Raw genomic sequence first — 20,874 nt, 5'->3', positions numbered from 1 at the left:
CACCAGGATCCATTAATCTGGCTGTAGAGGATTTGCGTAGGGAAAAATGGACAAGGGAAATTAAGGCAGGCACATTTTTACCAGATCATGTTGCGATGATTTGTTAATAAAATGCAAAGCGACAGGCTAGATGTGAGACAGCGACTAAAGCGCAGCCATGATTTAGACTTAATCCGTCATTATCCCGCCTTTGAAGTGACCTCACTGTGCATGTTCCCACTGTGACCCAGAAGCACACTCACAGCTTCTTCATTAGCCAGGATGAAACAGAGCCACAGCACATGTGACTTTGATGTCCTGTCCTGTCCACACAGACCCGCAGACATACAGATACATACACACACGCACACACATACACACACACACACACACACAAACATACAGGACACCTACATCCATACACACTCACACATCACAGATATCCTTATCAGACTAAACTGAGGCATGGAAAAACATTATGGTTTTTAATCAATTATGGCTCTCACCTTTGGGGCAGCACATTCATTACATATGATAGGAGCAGCTAGGGACAATATTCCAATTGCGTGCTGAGATTGAAATGAAAGAAATTGTATGGTTAGAGGGTAGACAAAGACTGCAATTTCACACAGCTGAACATCCCTGGCTGGATTTACATATGTGCCCACAAAAGGCCCATACTGCATGTGATTTCACTGATGTAATTTATGTGTACCCAATGATTTATCATCCTTAGATCACTGTGTAAAAATCAAGCACAGATCTCCTAAAGAGGCCTTCACATGCTGCCAGTAAATGATAGCTGTTATAAAAGTTTATCATGACAATGAAATGGAATGAATCAATCAAAAAGGCACAGGTTGCCATCATGCAAAACGGTGCCCAATCAGAGGTGGTTATTAGGTAGGAGGTCAAAAAGATTGAATACATGCAGCATTTGCATGCAGCAACAACGACAATACTCATACACTGAGTGAAAAAGGCAAGTGTTATTAAACCACAAGCTTCAGACAGTTAGTATCACTGTTCAAAGAAGCATCCCAGATGTGCTGATAATTAATTTTGATGCACACATCAAAAGATGCCATCAATAGTAACAAAATGGTGCCCATACACAGCTGTCCAGTGAGCTAAACAGCAGACTAAACAACAACAGAGACCAGCTGTTGAACTTACTTTAACATACTGAAATGTGAAACTATACATACAACTCAAAGAGAAACAGTTATGGAACTACTGTAGGTAGGCAGTAAGTAATACTAGTCTGTACATTCAGGGGGGGCACAGGTCAAAGTTTAAAAGATTCCTTCAACAGCTACCAAAGTGTGAAAACCAGGTGGGAACCCGGGGCAAGTTTCATGATAGCTGAATCTAGGAATTATGACTATACACTGCAAAACAAGAGGGAAAACTGACAGATAATGTACAAGGTCAACAGTAAATATAACCATTTAACTTCCATTTCCCTGTAACACCTTTTATTTAACTCAGAATAAAAACAAATTTATTTACCACTGATTGATGGCCACAGGAACCCGAATACCTGACAGTGATATTTGCTGAAAAGGATTTTTTTTTTTTTTTTTTTTTTTTTTTTTTTTAGACAAAACTGGAGGAATTTGAAATTGGACAAGCCTTGGTTGGTTTGTTACAGTTCATTCAGTCAAAAACTCCACTCCACAGACTTGAGAGGATCAAACCCCTGAACTTGAACTTGGCAATTGCAAACACAGCATTAGGATGCTGTTCTCTGGGCTGAAATATCTCACTTGGGGAGGGGGGGTATAGATTATTATGTTGAACTAAGTATGTCACCTTGGAAAAAATAGATAAAAAATATCTCGATGTAGCACACTATATAGTATATTAATGTATATTTAAGCTTTCCTATAACAAAACATGTGATCCTTAAAGAAAGACCCCATCTGTGTATCTGGCACACAGCCCGCTACAGTCTACTCTCTTACACAAAAAGGGATGTGAGCGTCCATGCGGTTAGCTGCACAACCCACGTTTGCTGCATGGTGTAGAAGTAGAGTCCTTTCCCCAGGCAATGGCCCGTCAGGCCAGACAAGCAGGCCGGGTGTTAAAGTGTGAGCTGGGTACACAGAGTAACAACAGGGCCATCTGCCCTGGGAACGCACACATCCATCTTACTAAGGACAACCAGTCTGGGAACAGATAAAGGAAAACAACAGGGGGAGAGAGAAAGCGAGGGAGAGAGGAAGTACGAGAGGGACAGAAAAGGAAGCAGTAGGGAAGAAACAGAGGAAAAATAGACATGGAAAAGCAAATGTGTACATGCTTTTGTGTGTGTGTGTGTGTGTGTGTGTGTGTGTGTGTGTGTGTGTGTGTGTGTGTGTGTGTGTGTGTGTGTAATGTTAGTGGTGGAGGGGAGCTGCAAAGGAGCAAATGAGTGAAGACAAGTTTAACAAAAAAATATCTAGATGGTTTGAGCTGAACAAATGACACAAGCACAGAATGCAGGTTTTTCTGTCATATTGCTGTGATCATTTACAGACTTAGAAAAGCCTGAAGTGGATATCACCTGTGGCACAGAATGATAACAGGTAGTCAGAGAAAGGCTGAACTGTTGTAAATGAATGAGCCAGCTTTACTTTTAAAGCTTAAATTTAAAATCTACTACAGATAAAAGCACAATGTAATTTCTTCAGTGCAACGCTAGGAACCACCTGAAAATAACATAGCTGAATTATGCAGTGTTTTTAATTTAATATTCATAATCCATTCGTGTATCTGCAAAACAGAATATTATTCTCTTTTATTTTATTACACATGACATCAGGAAGGTCAGTTGAGAGGACAGCAGTAAGTCTCGGCTCCCACCGTCATCCCTGCTTCATAACCATCTGGATATGACTCTAAACAGTGCAGTCAGCAATCTGGGTGCAGTGATATCATCTAGCATTCTCCATTTGTTTTTATTTTTAGACCATTTCCTCATCACTGTATAATCAGTATATATGGTGCCACTGATATGGCACTCTTTCCCTCTCCCTGTCTCTCACACTCACTCTCTCTCTCTCCCCCCTCTCTGACTCCACATTACCTTATCACACTGAGAGCTTTTAGCTGTGCTTCCAGCCATTAGCTTCAGACAGTGGGTAGCTACCAGGCTGGAACGGAGAGAGAGGGAAAGTGGCCTCCTGGTGGCTCTGGATGATGTCAGTGGCGAAAAGGTCTTTTTATAACACCACCTGTCCATCTTGTCTGTGAGGAGGCTTGACGCAAGTCTCAAGGCACAAGGCAGCATCTGCATGAAATGACTTTCGACAATTTTCATTTCACTTACACAAGATACAGAAGTTCATAGACACTTTTGTCCAATTGAGCCTGCTATAAAACTTCCATTACAACCACAATGTGCCCTTGACCACGGGGCTTGAAACTGAAACTGCACAACAGCACAAAACCTGTTCGATAGCTTGTGATACAAGATTGTTGTGGGACAGCTCCCACATTGTACACGATTTTTACTAGAATGCTGTAAAGACGTGTTTATTGTTAATTATAAATAGTGGCTAACTGTTATTTTGTCCAATCCATCATTTACAATCACTGCAATTACATCACAGCAAGTGATCAGATTTAGTTTGTGCCCATTATTTCCAGACAACTTTGTGTGAACCGTAACCAACACAGACCTTTAACACTTTAGCTTGAAGCCTCCATTCAGAGCAGAATAGCTGATTTAACATCACATTGAGAACAACTGTTCAGCTGCTTGCTGAAGCATTGGAGCTGGTCAGAGTGCCCGCCATGTGAGACGACTGACATGTTATTGACAGATGGCCAGGCTCCTGCCCTCCACAGGAGACTTCTAAACCAAACAACCACTGGATACACCGAGGTGATCCTCACATCAATATCAATCAATTATTCACATATTTGTGCTGGCTCGCGAAAAGCAGCTTGACTGCATTTCATAAGTGCTAGACCGACATGCATTTTGTAGGAGGGGAATGGAGGGAGTCCAGCTATTACCCATGTGTTTGATCCTACTGTTGTGGTGAACTAACTTTCGCACCGTCACAGTGGGACACAGAACTGCGATTAAGTGGGTCAATGATTCTTATTGTCTGCATTACAGCCATTAGCTTTTATGGAAGAATACATCATGTGCACCAGTTCTGTATTTGAAGTTACACGCAGAGATGCCTGTTTTATTCATTTTCAAATTTCTTTCGACACAAAACCGAGGTCAAGCCTTAAACTTTTCCGCATACTAAGTGCACTTGAACTGAATACACAACTAGGGAGGAATATTTTTGTGTGGGCGCCTCAGTTATAGTACATGCTGAAGAGGAAGAAGTGGCAGTAGCAATAGTACTGTTGTTATGCAAGCAGCTGTGTTTAGTGGCTTTGGCAGTACTTGAGGGAGATCTAGTTTATTATTCCTTGTTTAGTCAGCCTCTCTGGACTTTTTCCTTGAAGTGCGTCATATGAAGTACAAAGCAAAGCAATACTACACTGCGTTTAATAAGAGGTTTGCTTTAGTACATATCATCACACACTCTCTGTTTCCCTCCATCATGCTACACAGAGATATTAAAGCTGTGCCCCGAGGTCAGCGGCAGCAGCCCTCATTCTACCCATCACTATGCCCTTGTGTTGTTCATAGCCACCGCTGTGAGAGGCAATGATTCTTTTTTTTTTGATCCACTCCAATATCATTAAGTTATTAGTTGATTTCAGTGGATTTAATCAGCATAGTAATTCCTCTCCATGGGAAGATAAGTCTCTCTCAAGAGCAGTTACGCCGTCCACTATGCCTGCTGATTAGACACAAGCCCCCAAAATAATTCATCAGAAAACTGCAAAAAATAATTTATCAAAAGTGCTTCTCACAAAATCCGCTCAGGACCTTTGCTTCTTAATAATTAAACTCTGCAATTAGGCATCTTACCATGCGCTCAGTGTGAGGCTCCATGTAATATTCATAACCATACATAATTATGCAATATATTCACTGAAATAAGAGGCTATATATTCACGGTGGGGCTGTCAAGAGGCAAGACATTTTTATTTGGTTTATAACACTGTTTCATCTTATACATGAGCAGCTGGCTTCTGGAGACAGAAGTGAACGAGGACGTCTGGTCCTTAGCAGTCTGACACTGTGTTCTATGGCTTTGGCTGTTAAAGGAAAAAGAAAGAAAGAAAGAAAGAGAAAGGGGGGGCAGGAGAGAGAGTGAGCACTGAATGGTGATGCTCTCACAATGGGAGCCACTAATATCAAAGTCTATCTGCTGGACACAACAAAGAGATACCTTAGTGGTATCATACATTGACCATAGTCAACACAAGATGCAGAAAGAAAGAAGAGGCATTAAATTAAATGGAGCTGAGATGGGGTGCTGTCTCGGGATGCATTGTATGATAAATTATACATAATGCTCATCCCAGCATGGTAAAGAACTATAGAAAAAACAGTCCTGAAGCCCTTGATGGTGCCTGAAGCAAATAAGCAACAGCAGCGGTCTACAGTGGACACACTGTGGACAAGGTTGGCTTTCATCTCAAGATGCAGTTCAAAGCTACAGGCTACGCGCAGAACAAACTGGCAATCAAAGCTAATGTGTAACTGGGCAGTGGTGCACTTCAGAGAGCCTGTCGTCTCGAGTGCAGCTGAGATCACACGCAGACGCTTCTCTCACATCACAATGACTGATTTTTCAACACGGTCTTTGGAACTTATTATTTTTCACCATGTAAATGTAAAAAAAAAAAAAGAAAAAAAAAGAAGAGACTTATTGCTGTTGGGAGCTGCTGCCTTTTGAAGGCCTTTCATGACATGTATATGATGAATGAGAAGAAAAGTATACATTTCCCTCCAACTAAAGGCTCAAATTCTCCCTCAGCGAAGCCATCCCCAAGGATACCATTTGCTCTTTGCCTGAATAAAAACTTTACAAGGATGGGTGAATGAAGCAGAGGAATAATAAAATAAAATGTACTCTAGTGGACTAACATCCAAAGAGCACTTAATGTCATACATATCATGAAAGTGGAGCTCTTTGTAAAGGATTTCATAAGCATTTAATATCCATACCAAGCATCTGTAATGTTCACAAGTTCTTATAATGTGTTACAATAACATGGAACAAGCTGTATCGTCATATGGTTGATGAGCGGTGCTATGTATGGAGCTTCACTACATTTTATGTAATTGCGATCAATCAATGAGATACTTTATTATATCATTTGTATATTACATACCTTTTGAATGAATGCCATGCAGATCAGAACAAGGGATGTTAATGTTTCATCTTTCCTGGAAAAATTTGAGAATAAAAAATACATTGGTTATATATAAATATTCCAGAGTCAAACCATAATGTCAAGACTTCTTACACTTAATAATAAACAAAACTAGTGTGTTTTTCTGTCCCTTACATATACTGTGCTGCAAAACAATGACCTTTCAGAATATGACAGAATTTTACTGTCGGTATAATACAGATGTGATTAACATAAATAAGAGTTAAAGTCAAATAGGCGTAAAGGTCGTCACTCAGGACTGGTCTCGGGCCCGCAAGGTGATTTACAACAACTTAATTTGACTGTGTAGAGTAATTTATCTGTGACAGAGCAAGCCATGCAACTCTCTGCATGTCGTGCGCACATACAGGCGACAATATGCCATGACTGCACACATCTCACATCTACCCAATCAGTCAAGATGCTTTACAACTTCTGTCAGAGGCCCTAACAGTTCTCATAAATAACAAGGCCATTGTACATGGTGCCAATAACTTTTGAAGGAGAATCAAGCCAAACTGAACCCAGTACTATCTCCTATTTTTATACATGGAAGTCAAGATGGAATACCCCTGGTAAAGTATGTGAAGTAGGCAGGGGAGAGTAAGTACTTTGATGGTAAATCTGCTTTTTAGAAAAATCCCTGATATTTTCACTCAGATGAAAAATTCCTTTCCAGTATAAAAACTGGCACAGATTATTGACATTTTGATGCAAAGCGAGTGGCAAGCAGGTTTGATTCTGTTAGAGATCACTTGAATTTCCTTTCACATCCCACTTCCTGCCTCTATGGCTCTGAGTCTCCAGTCATGCTTTGCAGATCTGTGTCATCTGCAGATCCGCTGTGACAGTGAAGGAATATGAGGTATGAATGATGCAGAACCATTCATAAACACCAACAACAATATAATGTGATAGGGACAGAAAAATGAGTACGTCGGTCTGGAGCCGGCAAGCAAAAATGTGCTGTGATTTATTTCAAATGCCCCCCGCAGTGCCCATTGACATTCTGCAGGGAAATCATAGCCAGTATTACAGTGTACAAGGCTGCATCTCGACCTCTAGTACTATCAATATCGGGATAATTGAAAGAGAATACATGTATACACGTAAAAATCATACGCACGTGTATGAGAGGAACATTTGATGAGAACTGCAGTCTGCTTGATAACTGCACATATGTGCATGCATATGGATGCGTATTTGTGTGTTTTTATGATAGCATGGATGGCACGTGCATGAGTTAGGGAGCCTGCTGTTAGCGCAGGATGCAGTGATTTTCCTGGTGTCGCACTGACAGAGCGAACCTCAGATTGAAGGGCAGACAGTGATAACCACCTGCAGAGATTCACATCCTGTTCCATTAGTCACCTTTGGAATTTTCACAAGGGACTATAGAGGATACGGGGAAACCACTGAATGGGCCTCACAAGCAAAGCCTGTGTTTTTTAAGCAATTAGAATGAAATTGCCTGAACCAAGTGAAAGGCACATTCCCCAAACAAAGGAGAATGTCAAGTTTACATCATTGCCTTGGTTTGTGTTTTAACACTATGTTATCTTCTTTTCCCCAATAATCAAATGTGTATAGCACTTATTTTGTATTTTTTCAGATGTGTTCTGTTCTAGATCAATCAAATAAAAGCCAGACCATGCAACTACTTAGAATACAAATTCATGGATAAAAACCATGGCTGTCATGGTAACAAGGTACATATCCTTCTCATTCTGTCTGAGTGGTTCCAAATTACAAATGACATGGGAAATATAAAGACTGGTGAATAATCCCAGGCTCTCAGCATGGCACACCTTAATGTGCAGGTGCCTTTAATACTAGAATAAGTCATCTGAGATTGGGGAGGCAAAAAAACCCAACTAAAGCAGATGGTCTCCATAAAGCATGGCGTAAAGCTCTCCCAGATGTTGAGAGGTGGTTGCGGATCTAGTGACATGCAATGTGAGGGTGGAACTGGTAATGCAGAGTGTATTAGTGGTCTCTTTATGGGTGCATTAGGTGCTGTGGAGGGTAATGTGGGGGCTGCCGCTGCTGCTGCCTATGAGCTACTACCAGGCTTTATGCTTTGATGAACCTACCCTTGAAAAACCAGGACATCCGTGCCTGTATTCTGCAGAGCCTGGAAGACACCTCCTTCTCTTTAGCCTCCTGGAAAACATAAATCAGTTTCTCATATCATCATCTAGTCATATTCAATGCATATGAAGCTCTAATCAGTAAATCTGTCAGCTTTCTCCCCTTTTAGTGATATATCAGATTCATAATACTCTCCCACATAAGCAGTAAATCTCTGACGAAGCCTATGTTTCTTAAAACTCAAAGACAGAGTTGCATGAAGCGGAGAACTTGACTTGAAAACAGACACAGAGAGTGGAGTAACAGTTCAGTTTAGTTCAGTTTTGTCTCTGTACTGAAAGCTTCAGTGCATTCTAAAGTGTCATCTCTCTCCTTACCACTAAACAGCGGCCCAGACAGGAAGCCAGAATAAATTTCCCCAGTTCATTGTCCCCGCTGAGGACTTGCAGAACATCTCAGTCTGATTAATGGCTGTACACTGTCTAATGAACAGTAATTGAATGGTATAATGCAGCAGGTCCTTAAAAGCCCAAAGGAATCGTCTTCCTCTGCCTAGCTCACTGGAAAAGCAAGGCGGTGACATTGTCTACAGTTGATTATAGTTGACCTTGCATGGGGCGAATAAGGCCTTTGAAATGGCTAACCTAAGCTTCGGGGAATAGGAGCACGGAAAACCAGCTGAAAGACAAATGAAATGGACTTGGATTGGAAAAGGAAAGGAATGGATCAATGCAGTGGTCAATAATGATTCGATTTTTTATCACAAAATTCTTAAGAAGAGGAAGACGATTGATCAAACATCCCTAGCTGTATTGGCATTTCTAACAATATTAATTAAGAAAAAATGCTTAGCTGACTGGTTGATAAATCAGCCAATATTGTTAAATCAAAACAAATGATAGTTGTAAACACGATACCACGCCAGCGAGTGCAAATCTACCCTTGTCCACATTTCCTCAACGTGTATGACATCCACAACATAGACCGAGTCCCCCCTCATGAAATCAATCAGCTCCTTAACAGAGTGCACTCTAAAGGAAAACCCAACCTTCAGAAAGCCCAACAAAAGTCAGTCAAGTGATTATAAGAAAAGCTTTGATAAATGTGCATCTGACTCGAGCTCGCCATCCTTCGCTCTCTTCCACTGAGATAGCCTGACTTCACTCCCAGCGGACATCTCCACTTGGCAGAGATGCTGAATCTCGTTATTCTTTATTTGGCCTGGACCACACAGGTCAATATCGCACGCACACCACTGCCTCGCCCGTGTACTGTCTGTAAATGTATTCACTATTTAAATTCAATGCAATAAATCATTTAAAGCTTCGGCTGAAAATGTAATCATGTAATTGAATTTGGTCATCAATATCTACTATATACATGCACATATACGGGAGTACACGGGGCATTTCACAAGCACATATGAGCACCGTAGTGGGAGGAAATCTGTCCGAACTCAGCTCAAAGTATGAGTCATAGCAGTGCAGTTATCCCTCATTATTATTCACAGCCCTCTAAATGATGAGGTTGCTGACAGCGAGACAGCGACAGTCTGTTTGGCCTCAAAGGGAAAAGAGGAGAGTATGCATGAATGATGGTTAGACTTTAAGTGAGGTAAGTCTCACCTGCAGCATCATTATTTCTAGTCTGACAACGACTTTTATAAATATAATGTAATCCTTGATAAAACATGGGTGAAGATAAAACAGAATTGCTGCAAAGAACGGTTTTGGTAAGGTAAGAGGTGCTCTGTTTAAAAAAAAAGGTCCCTTTATGATGTCCACTATAACTTTCTACATTTTCTAGCTTAAATGATGTTCTTAGCACTGACAGTTTTGACAACTGTACTGTAAACTTTACTTTATTAGAATCAAGATGTGTTCTTGCATGTTTTCAACTGGAGAGCTTGCAACAGAAATCCTCCCTTCTCCTTACGTCAGTCTTTCTTAGCTGAACAATCAAAAACTGCTTGACAAGATAATTATTGCAAAAAGTAGCTGAGTCTGTATAGGGATTATTATTATTATTATTATTTTCCATTATCTAATGGTCATTCCCTGCAATCCATAGCCAATCTGAATCAGCAACATTCGTGTATGACTAAAAGCGATAAGTAATGAATTAAACTATTGATGAGGTCTTTAGCCGGGGTCATAACTGGCCCCCAGAAGTCAATAATTATCCCGATAAGAATATCTTTATTGCAAAAGTGCACACGGCAGCAAAATCATCACCACACCAAAACATCCCCCTATGGTGTAATTGCCACTGCTTGAAATTATAGTTTTCATTAAAACAAAATGTTCAAGGTTATTGATTGCTTAAATAAGACTCAATATCTTCTCATTTCAAAGCTGAATGAAATTGCTTGGAATAGTAATATAACCCAACTACAGTGTGCATTCATCACGGTTACACTGCTTCATATTGCTGTCCCTTGGGGATTATTAGAGCAAAATAAGTGTATTTAAATGAGTGTAATTTCTAGGAACCAAAGATCCATGCAAAAACATCTGTATGCACAGCTCAGCCGTACTTCATCACTGTGAACGTACACAACAACCATAGGAAAAGACAGACATCAAATACAACCACATACTGTTATGGAGCTAAACTCTAATAACCAACACAAACTTCTGTGTATTTTTTTATGCTTGAGGCTGTGATACATACAGTATCTTTGGCTGCAGCTGAGCTTTCAAAACTCATACTATATAAAGTTGTACCTGGGGCTCAGGTGTCTTTAATCCTGTGTCTTCAGTGCCAGTATTGTGCCCTGTGACTTCTACTGACTCTCCTTGCCCTGAAGAAGGGTTGCACTGGTAAATACACAGAACACAAATAAACAGACAGAACCATGGAGACAGAAAAACATGTTATACACACATAAGATTAAAGTATAGTTGCTGGAAGCAGGTCTATGTGATGCTCTTGCAATTATGGAAATGGTGATTACCATAATTGCTGGTTAGAGCACTTTTATGTGACCTAATCCAAAAGCAAATGAAAAAATTGGACGTAATAATAAAGTAAAAATGAACTAAACGTGAAATGCTAACTACATAAAACTTATAATAAGGGTACTTACATCCTTCCTGGAACCTTGAGACAAAGACCTCTGCAGACACAAGACGTCTGAATCATGGAGGGGGGCCTTGCAGGGACTCGCAGAACAACTCCTGTCTTCATACTCCTCTTCAACTGTCTTGGCCTCAACCTGCAGGAAGGGAAAAAAATAAGATCCCCCTTGGCTTACACTGTACTGTACTGCTGTATTGATTTTGCTAAATATTTATATATTTATGTAACTTGTTCTATTGAGCATTCATTAGCCTTATACTGAGCCGAACATGATACTGCACTGTGCTAGAAGTATATTCTTAATTCTGTTTGAAGCTGAAAAACACACAGAAAGGTAAAGCTTAATGGGAGGAAAATAGAGAGAGGATGGTTAATTGTAAGCCATGTATTTTACAGCAAAACAGCTACAGCAGCTGTAAACAGCTTTATATTTGGCTTCAATGACAGCAAGTTGTAAAATTATCAGAACTGATGAGTTCAGTTGGTAGCATAGGCTACTGTTAATTTAACTGGAGTCAACACATGGGCCTGTGTTTATCTTTGGTGATGTTGATGATAGCGTTTTTGGACTGGATTCAATTCTTACTTCCTGTCAGATAAACAGAAGCTGTTCAAAGATCGCATGCTAAAGACCTCATCAGGCTGCAGTACTGTATTGGGTTGTGTTTTACCTGATCAATTGGCAGGTCCACTTTCACCTGGCGGTCCTCCTGCACCTCTGCTGCTCCTGCCATCTCACTTCTTTTGTTTTGCGCACTGAACACGCTGCCCTCTGAGAAAAGTGATTAATCACAATTACCTCATCTGCTGGCAGTCGCCGTCTCATTCTTCTGCACTCTCATTCTCTCTCTCCCTCTCTATCCCTCCATCCCTCACTGCCCTCCTGTCCTCTCCCTTTTCCTCTACTGTTCAACTTCACAAGAGATCAATGTTGCTGTCAAGCCATTTATTTATTTAGAATGGTCCCGCAGACGAAAGGGCCACAGAAAGCCACAGCTGCCATGCCACAAATATGGCCAGCCAGCGTGAACTTTCAGTCCAGGGTTAGTCCCTGACAGTGACAGGTTGCTCTTGATGCATGTGGGGAATAGCTTATATGGCAACGTTACAGTGTTTCTGTCCTTGTAAACAAACTCCTTTTTGTGTGCAGCTGCTGGATCTGATACCGAGTGGAATGTGAATAATGAAAAACACTATAGAGCTTGAATCTACTTCAATAGCCTCAAGTAATTTCATTTAAATAGTAAATAACAAAGCATGGTAGATTAATCAGTGATAAAATGAGCAATGTATAGAAAAATAGATTTGGTTCATATGTTTAGCTCAAAGAGGAAATTACACAGCTGCAGAACATGTAGACTTTATTTTTCTGTTTCTGTTTTCCAGTCAGGCATTACTTTTGGATCTCCTTCTAGACTAACTTTTGTTAGAAAAAGGCAAGATGATGAAATAAATCAGCTGCCATAGGCTCTGATCCTGTACCTGCTGATGGTTGTGAACACTACTTGTCTTTTGAAGGGTTCTAAGAGTCGATTTAGTTGCAGGGAAAACTCATGACTTTTATCTTTTTAACTGCTGGGCCTTTGGTGATGACTTTTATGAGAGGAAACCATACTATAGGCATGATCAGGTGTCCAAAACATGGCCAAAAAACTTCACTCTGGCCTAGCTACCGACAACAGCATTATATTGACATGAGCCCCAACAGGAGAAAGACATTATTTTTCTAGCACTATGAAAGTAGGCAGGTTTCAAACGATGGCAGTTATCCAATTTATTCTACCACATAATATCATGTTATTTGTGGCCCAGGATGAGTCTTTCAAGTTGAGTCACTGTGTTACCGAGCACAGATGGTAAAACAAACAGCCATGAAACAGTGCCTACTGAATAACTAAATAGAAGAAGACAGTTACTCTCTATTAATGATACACAGAGTATCAGCCCAACTGCTGAAATGTTCAAACCCATCAATCTAAAGGAGTATTTTGTCACTTTTATGATCTTCTGTCAGCATTATTTGGTATTAATAACATATTACCATTTTGAGTACCACATCAGGAGAAAATTAGAGCATTTTGTTTTCCCCCCACATAGTTAGCAGGGATTTCTGGATTCATATTCAACAAAATGGCCTGATTGAATTCATCTATGATTTAAGCCCCCTTGACGGTGTTTGAAGTCTTGTTCTGTTTAATATTCACAGAAAAGAGTCATGTTTCTTTCAAAGAGCAGGGAGCTGTGTTCTGTTTGGACTTTAAAGAACAGGTTGAGAATTCAAAGAAAGCTCCTCCACCTGCCAAACGGTGGATTTTCTCTCTGTTTGCAAAACACACACCAGACTCCTATCTCCACATTCACACACAGAGGAACAAGTAATGGTGCACACTCCTACATGTGCACAAATGCGGTGCCCAAACACATGCATATACATATAGGGTTGTCTTCAAAAGCCAACAGGTTTTGACATGTTGTCACAGAAAGAGAGGATGGGCTGGAGGGAAAAAAAAAAACACACTATGAGGACAGAGGGGCAGAAGAGAGAGACAGAGAGAGAGACAGAGATATGTCTATAGAATTACTTTGCCTACCCCCTGTCGAGAAGAGTACTGGGTTTCTGGACAGCTGCCTCTGTTGTTTGGTTCTCTCTGGCTTGGCTGTGTGTTTCTTCATCTGGCCTCTGGCTGTGTGCTCAAGGTCCTTTCTAAAGCCTGTGTGAGCAAACTACATGGAGAGACAAAAGAGAGGAGAATACAGGCGCACAGATTAAGGCATATTTTCTCAGACTTCTCTGTGATTCATCATCGACTTTTTGCTGTTGTTCTGTAAAGAGGAAGAAGAAAAAAAAGACAAAACACAACAGGGTGAAACTTGTTTCTGTTCTCTTTTCAACGCCTTTTTACATTTTCCATTGACCTCAATTTTTCATGAGTTGATATGCTTTGTAGCTCCCCCGTGACTCCTACTGTATTGAATTCATCTGGTTCCAATACATCCCGTGCACAACCTATCAATCACTAGGGAGTGTGGCAAACTAATCATTTATTGATGAAATGGGGCAGCCATGAATTTCTAACTGCATTTGTCTTATTTATCAAGCCAGATCAAACAATGAAAATCCAAACAAGCTTAAAGGGAAAGGGAGGGAGTCGTAGGGAATAACTTATTCTTCAGCAGTAGACAGCAGAAGGTTATTGATGGAGAGGGGATGGAAAAAAAAACAGGCTTGGGAACAGGGTTGCATTGTGGGAGAGTGAAGGAGCAAGAGAGGAAAAGAGAGAAAAAAGAGAGAGAGCAGTGGGGAGAGTTCAGAGTGATGTTCAGACAGCAGGGTACACATCTGAATTAATGCTTCCACAAAAGGCAATTTTCTCCTCACGGGCTCCTCATCCCCTCTGTAGGTAGCAAGGTGAGGTATGTCTCCCTTACAGAGAATGAGAGACACAGACACAGAGAGCAGGAGAGAGCAGACTTAATGTTTCTTTTCAGCTACAGTGCTCTTTACTGCAGCTGCCTGGCTGGATCCCTGGGCTGGCTCGGGGGATAATGTAGTGATCTCAGGCTTCCACCAGAATACACTTCTGGCAATGGTGTTTGCAAGCTCACTAACATGGAGTCTGGGGAATAACCGCGTTGTTTCTTCACTTGTTTGCTTTCTTTAATGCAGAGGCAAAGTCTGTTGATATTCTTTTGAATTTCTACAGCCGTTGGTGGGCCGAGGGAGAGAAATAAAACAACAAAAGAAGAGTGAAGTTTGCCTAGTATATTCAGTGATGGGGAGTTGAAACAGAGTTCACATTCTAGTGCTGTAGTGTCCACAACCACACAAGATCAAAGACAGAAGAGCAGTGGCACTGTCGCAGTGGTAAGCTGTTAATTCAGTTTCATAACCTCAATTCATCTGTGAGTGATGTGAAACAACTTCATGCTGAAGTTCAGAATCAACATAAATCTGGGCAGTCAAAAACTGAACAGCTTGTTTTCCACATTTACAGGCTGGTGGTGAGATGCAAATACATGCTTATTTAAATCAACAAAGTTAAATCAAGACCGTCTCACTCTGGGAGGAGAAAGCAGAGGACGAGGGGTGCTGCAGAGCCAGGAGAGTACAGTACAAGAAGCAGCACAACTGGAAACACAGCAATGGAAAAGCTGAGGTCATCTCCCCTCTCATTCTGCATTACATATCTACAGTACCGTGTCCTGTGGGAGCAGACAACTGTGTGTATCAGGAGGCCCCAGAGAGAGAGAGACAGGGAGAGAAAGAGAGTGCTAGAGTCAGTGTGAGAGGGGCTCAGGGGGACCGAGCAGCAAGTAATCTGTAGCCCTCTCAAGTGGCAGAGAACAGGAGTCAACAAGAGGACACTGTGATATGATAGCCAGGGGAAAACAGGGGTCCCAACCAATTGGACCGACCAGCCTCCAGCCATACTGGCTGTGGTATCAGTAGGAGCCACTCCCAAGGCCAGGTCTTCAGTTGAGCAGACATGCTGGCAGCAGCGAGGGGGTATAGTTTTCCACGGGGCATTGCTACTTCCCCTAACCAATGAGATCATCCAAGAAAAGCAGAGAAATGGGGAACAGCAGCAAGTCATTGCTGATGTCAGAGAGTGCTGCTCTTGAAGGTTTAGTCAGACTTTCTGGGCTATTTTCACAGGATGCTTCGTGTAAAGAACAATTGCACTCATTATGATTACTGTACTTTGCTTTGATGCACACCATTATTCTTTCTCTTTGTCTCTTTGCATTCCTCTCTCCCCTATTAATCTTCTCTTTCTGCTATGTCTACCCCAAAACGTTCTACCTCATCATGTCTGTGAACACCTAACTCAGCATATATGCTTGCCTCCGATGGGAACATGGTATGCTGGAGAGTTTCAAAATTACACTCTGCAGAGCCGTCAGTTTAGACTTCAGTAGTTGCTCCAGACCAGCTGTCCCATTCAGCAGTGCAGAAACGCTCTGCCGCCGGTGCAGACAGGACAGGACACGACAGACACCATTACTGTACAGTGAGGTGGCAAGAGCAAGGTTACATTTTACACAGCCTCACTGGGCATGTTTAAATTATCTTTTTACAGGCATTTCTAACCAGACTGCTGTTGTTTTGTGAGGTCAAACTGAAATTAATGGCAGACATGACCCTATAAATGTATGTATAATAAGTAAGCTAAACAACTGACAGATCAAGACAGAGTGGGCAATATTTGTCACATGTATCTTTCCCCTCTGAAAGGTCCTTATTAACTGGTCAGATCATGTTTACAAATTCATGAGGGATGAGACGAAGAGGCAAGGGGAGTAAAATGCGGCAGCATCATGTCTTGTGAATGACTAATACTACAATGAGCTGGTGGATGCAAAATGCACCCATAGCTCTGTCTCTGTCTCCACCTCATGGTACTGTGTGAAATGGCAAATGCTATGGTCTTCTTGTTTCACATTTTCTTACCTAATGTGTTCGGACTGAACCTTAGCTAAGCAAAGTTTGATAACAGTGTGGTTTTCCAGCTTTAGTTTTATGCCTGGATATGTTTAATGGGCTCAAGAAATTCTACAAATAAGCCATGGCAGTTAAACTGATTCAAATAAATTACTAATAAATATTCATGTTTTTTCTAAATGTAATATAAGTCAAACACATATACAGCTAGAGATAAGGTTATGGTTATTTTTCTCCATCTGTAAAAATTGGCATCTGCCACAGCATTGTCATCTTTCATGGTTAGAAAAATCAGATGTCAGACACATCTCTCACAGGGGGCCCCATCTCTACCTCAACCTGCTGAGTGGGCATATTCTCATCTTCACTGTGTGATCTGGTGTTCATCTCGGGCCCACAGCAGCGCAATCCTCACATGGATTCAAAGCATTTCACTGTCTACTTAATCACAATACAAATTGTCCCGGTTCTGGTTTGAATAAGAGATTTTTTTTTGTTTTCAGTCAGTGAAGTCCCCCTGGTGCATATGATCTGTCTATGAAGCTCACTGCACTTGATCAAGTGGGCCAGCCTGTCTCTGTGGGGATTACCCATCAAAGTGGAAAGCAACGGTAACTCAATGCCTCCTGCAGACAGTGATTGATGATAGCACTGTTTCATAACGAATTACACCCCCACAACAAGTCTCACATGTGGGAAATGTTAATTGAAATGCTGTGTGTGCAAAGATACGCTTTTCCACTGTGATACTACCAAGGTGTTACAACAATAAACTAGGGCGAAATTAGGAAAAAATGTAACAGTTTGGCATGCTGCAAGAACATGAACAACCAGATGGCAAACTGCACCCAATTCTAAAGCAGCTGTACTCACCGCATCCTTTGCATGTCTTGTCTTTCTAATAGGAGGCAGGATGTCTTGGCTGCAGGGAAGACAAAGGGAAACCAAACCTGACAAACAAATTTTCTCTTTCCTTTTTACATCAATACCAGGAACCCAGTGCTTATTTGATTTGGGTAAATCAAAACTTATGTCACTGACTAAAAGTCATAGGTCTCATACTTTTCGACTGTGTTGTTCTCCAAGATTAAATCCCTATGGACCCACTGGTCATATGGGAGAGCTTTAAACTTTTCTGCACCAACTGCAACATAGTGCTGGTTCTTCTCCAGTTCAGTGGAACCGCAGACAGGATCTCCCTCTAATGTGCAAAGCCTGGGAAGTCAAGTAAAGAAATAGCACAAATTTGAGCAATGTATTGTGGCTGTTTCATCTAAATTTATAAATATATAAGCACGTTTTCAAATATCCATCAAAGCAGATATTGCCTAACAAGCACTTTTGGATGAATTCCAGTGAGCACACCACAACCTAATATGGCCCCAATCACTAATTAATTCGAAAAGTCGTTCCACTCTGCTAAATGCATTTAAACTGACGGGAAAACCTCCACTAATCTTGCTTCTTTCATCTGTGTTAGAGAAGCTGACTCTTTGGAATCATGTACACCATTTTTTTCAAAAACTACATTTATTTGAAAACATAATGAAGGACAGTATATTACAGTATATTTGGAAAAAAGACGTACAAACCTTAAAATATGTATATTTAAAGTCAGGGTCTATCTTTCTAATGCAGAGGAAGTACAGGTAATATCTTTGCTTGCCAATCATTGGGACATGACTAACTTAATACAATGTACTTATGTCAGACATTACCTGTACACAGCACCTGTACGAAGATGCACTTTATCTGTCACCATGGCTAAAACATTTTCCCAGTTTCTGAGAGTGTACTTTGGGATCCGTATTCGAGTTGGAGGCACCAAAACATCTCCGTTGGTAAAGACACTGTGAAACACAACAATATATAGGACACAGAAAAAACAATGGTTTCTGTCATTGCATGGCACAACAGAGAACATTACCCTTTTAAATTGTGGATAACTTTATATCCAGCTTTAAATCATCACTCACTTTATTGTGCAAGACTCATCAGTAGTTCTCCTCCAGCGAGCAGAAGCTACTATTCTGCTGTGAACAACAGGCCGGATCTGGAAATTTTATAAATAAGGAATAAGGCATTTTTAAGTGTTTGGCTCAAACTCTGACTTTTGTGTTATCGTCTCTGTTTGGTCCCAATTACCTCTTTCTAAAAAACACCCTAATCACACATAATGATACAGCACCTGAAAATAAATGTTAAACTTAATTTAATTATTTTCAATATAAATGATCAAACACAAAAAGCAGTCTTACCTGTTCTTTCTTCTTATTCTCTGGTTTCTTGGTTGTTATCTCACAATAGCTGGAGGACATTAAAAAATCATGTAAATGACTCAAACCAAGGCTTCAGTTGCTAACATATACAGTTACTGATGGTCTAAAAAGATAGACAAAACCATCCCTAGACTAAATAATGCAAGTTCAAATAAAAAACTTACCTGTAAGAAACTGTTTTTACAGCTGAAGGTTGACTAAATAGTGATTTAGAATTTATGCTAATTGGACAACGAATATTGGTCGAGAAGACAGCACAGTAAATCGAAATGCATACTTTATTTAAGATATGTATGTGTAAGTTTAGGACATTAAACGCCTTATGCACTTAGGTTCATGGAATGTAGACGGGTTGTATGAACTACTTAGGTTCCAAAACTGTCAAAAGAAGCAAACATTACAGAAACTTCGAGGTGAAAGCACCTCCCAAATTGGAGCTCGTCTTCGGTTTTAGTGACCTGACCTCCATGCTTACACCCACACCACACACATGCTTACATACATACCCAGGCACACCTTACAGCACGATACCTACTCCAGCTTTTTGAACTGCTCATTTCCGGCTGCAACGTATACACTCCCGTGATTCAAGTCGTCCAAACGCTTAACTTTGTGGCCCTGTGCAGGTGTGTACAGCCTCCTCACGGCGCCAAACGGAGCTTCAATACCTCTGGTCAAAGAGGTCAAAAAACTCTCAAAGGTTGACACCTGCCGCGGATTCACAACTATTTTCCTTCCGGGGAAGAAAGCGTCTCCGTTCCTGTAGACAGTTATTGTTTTTGTTGCTGGCAAATCACTTCTCCCTGACATACTTAGCTAGCTAACACGAAGCAGTTTTTAAAAAAAACAAAGAATAATGGCGCTTGGTGTCAATAGTAAATGTGTCAGTGGCAGGTGTGTTGAGTCTCCGGAGACGTAACTGGAGATAGAATCTGATAACGGAATCCAATTCTTCCACATGAGAGGTGCACTATCCAGAAACCTATCCTCCGTGTTGTTTGCTAGCTTCTTGCTTTGGTGCGTAGCCAAAGCTTACTTGGTGTTTGATTCCAAAACGTAAGTGTTTCCAAGGCAACCAGCCTCCAGAAAAACAATATTTATTTATCATTAGTAGTAACGTTAACATCAGCAGCTTAAAGATGACCACAAATGTAGGCCCATATCAGATATAGGCAATATTAAGTTGAGATCTGTTATGTAAACGGCTCATTCAAAATAATACTGTATAGTGACTGACGTACCTATGTTAAAATTTCCCATTTCCTTGGTATCTTTGTGATTTTTTTTTTCTTTGCTTTCTTTCTTATAACAGGATTTTGGGAGGACTTTGTCAGTGGCCTACAGTCCATTTTTCTGTATCTTCTGGGCTACTGGATTTGCATTTAATGAAGCAGATTCATCAGTCCTACATGATCTGCATTTTGAAGAATGACTTAAGCCTCATGTGCTGGAACATGGGGTGAGTTTTGCATTGCAACATAAACAAGCCGAAGGCCTATTGTAAAGTTGCAATCATTCATTTTGACCATTTGGGAACATAAAGACTTAATCACTCTTTGCATTCATCACAAACTAGCATGCCTTTCCAAATAGTTTTTTTAACAAGTTAAATTTGAGTTATATCTTATGAGCACAAGTTAAAACATTACTACTGCAAGACAAATTTGATGTTTCCATGGTAGATATAGAAGTGGCTAGAACATCCAATGCAGTGTTTTT

General features: G+C 40.7%; 1 protein-coding gene across 7 annotated transcripts in view; it reads right to left on the bottom strand.

Annotated features, from left to right (window-relative positions):
- The window catches only part of LOC130179711 (doublecortin domain-containing protein 2), a 75,696-nt gene extending 55,440 nt beyond the window's left edge, over positions 1-20,256 (bottom strand). For 4 of the 7 annotated variants that reach the window (XR_008829315.1, XR_008829316.1, XM_056392691.1 and 1 more), the window contains exons 1-12: positions 19,691-20,256; positions 19,135-19,183; positions 18,853-18,929; positions 18,595-18,726; positions 17,939-18,091; positions 17,750-17,798; positions 14,025-14,157; positions 12,105-12,205; positions 11,441-11,569; positions 11,079-11,171; positions 8,355-8,424; positions 6,220-6,274 (exon numbers count right to left, since the gene is read on the bottom strand). Coding sequence is in view for 4 of the 7 variants with exons in the window: in XM_056392691.1 (XP_056248666.1) it covers positions 6,258-6,274; positions 8,355-8,424; positions 11,079-11,171; positions 11,441-11,569; positions 12,105-12,205; positions 14,025-14,157; positions 17,750-17,798; positions 17,939-18,091; positions 18,595-18,726; positions 18,853-18,929; positions 19,135-19,183; positions 19,691-19,965 (1,278 nt within the window). In the remaining 3 variants the exon portion in view is untranslated. Of the gene's footprint in view, positions 1-4,999; positions 5,137-6,219; positions 6,275-8,354; positions 8,425-11,078; positions 11,172-11,440; positions 11,570-12,104; positions 12,206-14,024; positions 14,158-17,749; positions 17,799-17,938; positions 18,092-18,594; positions 18,727-18,852; positions 18,930-19,134; positions 19,184-19,690 lie in introns of those variants that run through there. The other 3 variants (XM_056392690.1, XM_056392693.1, XR_008829317.1) reach the window with 3 other exon arrangements.
- Positions 20,257-20,874: the final 618 nt, after the last annotated feature.

The sequence above is a fragment of the Seriola aureovittata genome, chromosome 13 (genome assembly GCF_021018895.1).
Source record: "Seriola aureovittata isolate HTS-2021-v1 ecotype China chromosome 13, ASM2101889v1, whole genome shotgun sequence".
Classification (NCBI taxonomy): domain Eukaryota; kingdom Metazoa; phylum Chordata; class Actinopteri; order Carangiformes; family Carangidae; genus Seriola; species Seriola aureovittata.
The sequence above is the reverse complement of the archived record's forward strand: the minus strand, read 5'-3'. Positions and strand labels throughout refer to the sequence as shown.